This window comes from Quercus suber, unplaced genomic scaffold (assembly GCF_002906115.3).
Source record: "Quercus suber isolate HL8 unplaced genomic scaffold, Cork oak 2.0 scaffold_231, whole genome shotgun sequence".
NCBI lineage: Eukaryota > Viridiplantae > Streptophyta > Magnoliopsida > Fagales > Fagaceae > Quercus > Quercus suber.
In genome coordinates, this window is record NW_027069688.1 from 757,918 (window position 1) to 761,693 (window position 3,776).

Genomic DNA, 3,776 nt, shown 5'->3' on the forward strand with positions numbered 1-3,776 from the left:
TACAGGCATTAAAGCTATTCAAGAGCAGAATCGTCCCCTAGACTCAAAGAGAAATATAATTGGCAGGCAAGGCAAAAGGGCCCTCAGCAAGGGTTTTAAGGAAAATGATGGCAGGTCAGTGCAAATCTTAGACGAAGCCAAAGAAGACTGTAACACGGAGTGGAAAGATAGTTTGGCCATCATCAAAATTCATATTATTGGAGGCCTCTTCACGTTAGAACCGATTATATATACGCAAAAATTCTCTCCAAGCATCATTTTCATGTACAAATTAAGCAAACTAACTGCCTTCTGCAGCTCACAATCAAACAATTTATGCAGAATATGAGAGATAATGACTTACGCCTTCAGTTCAGGTTTATCATACACTAGTAAAATATAAAAATCCTATCTTGGTCATTATGAACAGTGAGATTCAACTAAAATCATATCTAGGATTCAAAATTTACATATAGAAATACTGACACCAAGGGAAAGATACAATTTTCCTTTCCCCCCTTGATTTTCCAATTCCCCACCTTTTTTACAATTTCCATACTCCAAAGTACCAAACAAGTTACAAAATCCCAACAAAAGAAAAAAAAAAACAGAAACCACATTAATAACGTTGATAAGTCAAAAAAAACTAAGCACAAACTGCAGAAGCAACAAACAATTTTCAAAAGGGCTTAGAATGCAGTATTTAATGCTAGATTGCAATGAACACTAACTGTAACTTTTAACTAAAAACCATGAGTAAGTTCCATAGTGCGGTCGTCAACGTAGGGGCGCGTATAGACACTAAAATTTTGTTCCACAACAGAGAAAAAAGAACTGGTGGAAACCAATTACCAAGTTGAGGCCAAAAGGCCAAATCCATCAGCTCCACGAAGAAACATTCAGAAGTGGGACATCATTCCATGCTAGAGATAGAAACCCAGGTGGCGATTCAATTAGTGAATACGAGGAACTGTAATTGTAATTCCACAAAAGTATCTTAGCTTGACTCACTGCGTAATGGCTGAGGGCTACCGGTTCAAAACCGGAACTTTCCATCAAAACCTTCCACTGCTCCTTGTCCTCCATACGTTCTCTCTTGGTTTCCGGTTCCTCTGGAACAATCACACCAGCTATTCGACGACCAAGCAATAGTCTCTCCACTTGGATCCTGTCGGGCGAGTCTCGGGTCAAGTTGGGCTCCAGTGATTCGAACACGGCCGAGTAGTATCTCAACGCGTTCTTGCACCGGTTGAAAAACCCGACCCGGTTTAAACTCACTTCGTATTCCCCTAAAGTAACGATTTTTGGATTCAACGACTTGGCCAAGCGGAGAGCCGTTTCGACAGCAACTGGGGTTTCGTCTAATAGGTTGTACAGTTGAAGCATGAAGTTCACGGCCAATACCTCGTCCGGTTCGACTCGGAAGCTCGACTCGTTGAGGTCTTGAATCGGTGTCAAGACCGGTTCGAACTCGAAGTTCAGTTTGAGAATATTCGCAAACTCGCGGAGCCGATTGCCGGTTGCGAAAAGCGAAGCTGCTGGAGAAGTCCCTAAAGCTGGAGCGGGTATACCCGAGATCCGAATCATAGTGGGCTTTCCGTTGGACCGGGTCGCCAGAGCTTGTAGAAGCGCCGCCCATTGAACTCCTTGAACGATTCCGAAATCCACTACGTGAATCTTCGTTGCCGTGGCTGTGGCTTCGAGAATCGCTTGGTTCGCAGTTAAGTGTGCAAACTTTGAGTAGGGGCAAGCATCGTTTAGAGCTTTGTAAGTGAGCGTGAAGTCTTCGGAGGTCGTTTGAACCATGGTCAAGCTTTTCTCAGCTTGGTCTGACAGTCTGCTATATAGTGCTTCAGAGAAGTAGTAGCCCACTCGCTCGGTTGGATCTCCGTGTTCTGAAACAGATTTCCTGAGTCCAATCAGTGTTTTCACGGCTCGATCGGGTTCGGATTCTGCTAAACGAGCACAATCGAGAAGCTTTCTAAGAAGCGGTGGTGCAGACTCGATTTCAGATGAGCTAGATGAGACTCCAGCGACTTCGTTTTTGTGTAGACTTGGTTGTGCTAGGTTAGCTGGCTTGGCGTCTTTAGCTACTGCCGGCGGAGACGGAGGCTGTGGTTGTGGTGGTGGTGGTGGGGTCCACGATGGGACTTGAGGAAGGCTGGGGCTCTTCTGAGAATCGGAGAAGATGACTCGGTTAAGATCAGACGGTGGAGAGCAGCGGACACTGAGTCGACTCGGGCAAGGGGTGAACGGATCAGCACCGTAGATTCCAAAATCAGCATTGTTCTGCCACGCGTCACATCCTGATGGGAGATTAGAACTATCCGTTGAATCCCCACCACCCATTAAGCTATCCATCCACTCGTCCGCGTCGAACTCGCCACCCGCACCACCACCAAAATCGGGGAACCTGAACCCAGTCTGGTCCTGGTCCAGATTCGAAAACGGAAACCCGGGTTCGCCCGTGTCTGGACCCCCGGCAACTTGAAACGGGTCAGAGAAAGCGGGTCCTGAAAGGCCAAAACCTAAGTTTGGCGAACCAGACAGAGTGTGGTGAGTAGTACTAGTAGAAGTGGTCCATGGATTTAGAGAGAGTGGATTGAGGCCCACAAGTTGCTGTTGATGTTGCTGGTGATGATGGTGGTGGTGGTGTTGTTGTTCTTCTTGTTGTTGTTTTTGCTTGATGACTTGTTGAGCAATCGCCATGAGATTGCCACTGTCCGCACACATATATGCCATTCTCCGGCCAAATCTCGCCGGGAAAAACTGCAACTCACATTACCCCAAAAAAAAGATCAGTAAGAGAGTGAGTGTTTTGTGAGCATTCACAGTGATTTATACTAGACAAGCAAGCAAGAGAGAGATAGAGAGAGAGAGAGGGTAAGAGTACATACACGAACTAGAGGCCCAGAAACAAGGGGATCTCAAATTTTGGTTTGCTTAAGCTAGAGTGAGAGAGAGAGAGAGGGAGAGTGAGAGTGAGATTTGGGAAGCGCAGCTTTAAAGAACGAAGCTCAACCCCAGAAGGAGGACAAGCCCTGATTAAAGTCCCTCCAAAAGAACAGACGGTCCCACTTTCCCCATTCTAGAACGGAAAAATATTGAAAATGAATATTGTATTTTATGATTTTATCATGACTTCCCCTAGCCTGGTCGTTTTTGTAAACTAAAAAAAAAATTAGAGCTTAATTTTTTGGAATTTTTGAAAGGATTTTATCAATGTGTGTTTTAAGGACACATAATAATTTTTATTTAAAAAAAAAAAATTCAGAGATCAAAAAATACTTAATTTTTGAAAAATTATTTTTAAAAGTAAATGATTTAATGTGTGCCCTTAACCAGACCTTTTTATATGTGTTTTAAGGATACACAATAATTTTTATTTTTGAAAAAAAAATTCGAAGATCAAAAAAATACTCAATTTTCGAAAAAATATTTTTAAAAGTGAATGACTTAATATGTACCCTTAATCAGACATTTTTTAAAAATTAAAATTTTATTTTAGTAAAAATTTATTGTTATATTTAAATAATTTTCAATTTTGAATATCGTATTTTATCATAATTATTTTGTTTTTATATTGTTTAAAAAAAAAAAAACTGTTTTTTGAAATACAAAAACAAAGAGGCCTACGACCCCACTAGGCCTTTAGCCCCTACTAACCCTTTTTCACAATTTTCTCTCTTTCTGAAATCTGAGGAGAGAGTGCCTTTGCTCTTTGTGCGACATCCATGACGTGGCACCCACACGAAAGTGGGACCTGATAGCTTGAAATGACAACACCAGGTCATAGA

At 42.3% G+C, this 3,776-nt stretch overlaps 1 protein-coding gene across 1 annotated transcript; it reads right to left on the reverse strand.

The window, feature by feature from the left end:
- Positions 1–414: 414 nt before the first annotated feature.
- Positions 415–3,044, reverse strand: LOC112003270 (SCARECROW-LIKE protein 7). The gene is made up of 2 exons (XM_024035455.2): positions 2,877–3,044; positions 415–2,748 (listed from the first exon to the last, which is right to left on the reverse strand). Exon 2 carries the CDS (start codon positions 2,719–2,721, stop codon positions 859–861), a length of 1,863 nt encoding a protein of 620 aa, XP_023891223.2. The 5' UTR covers positions 2,722–2,748; positions 2,877–3,044; the 3' UTR covers positions 415–858.
- Positions 3,045–3,776: the final 732 nt, after the last annotated feature.

Bases quoted from the DNA above. Each gene is read 5' to 3' on its own strand.
- LOC112003270 (XM_024035455.2), bottom strand. From the start codon at position 2,721: ATGGCATATATGTGTGCGGACAGTGGCAATCTCATGGCGATTGCTCAA.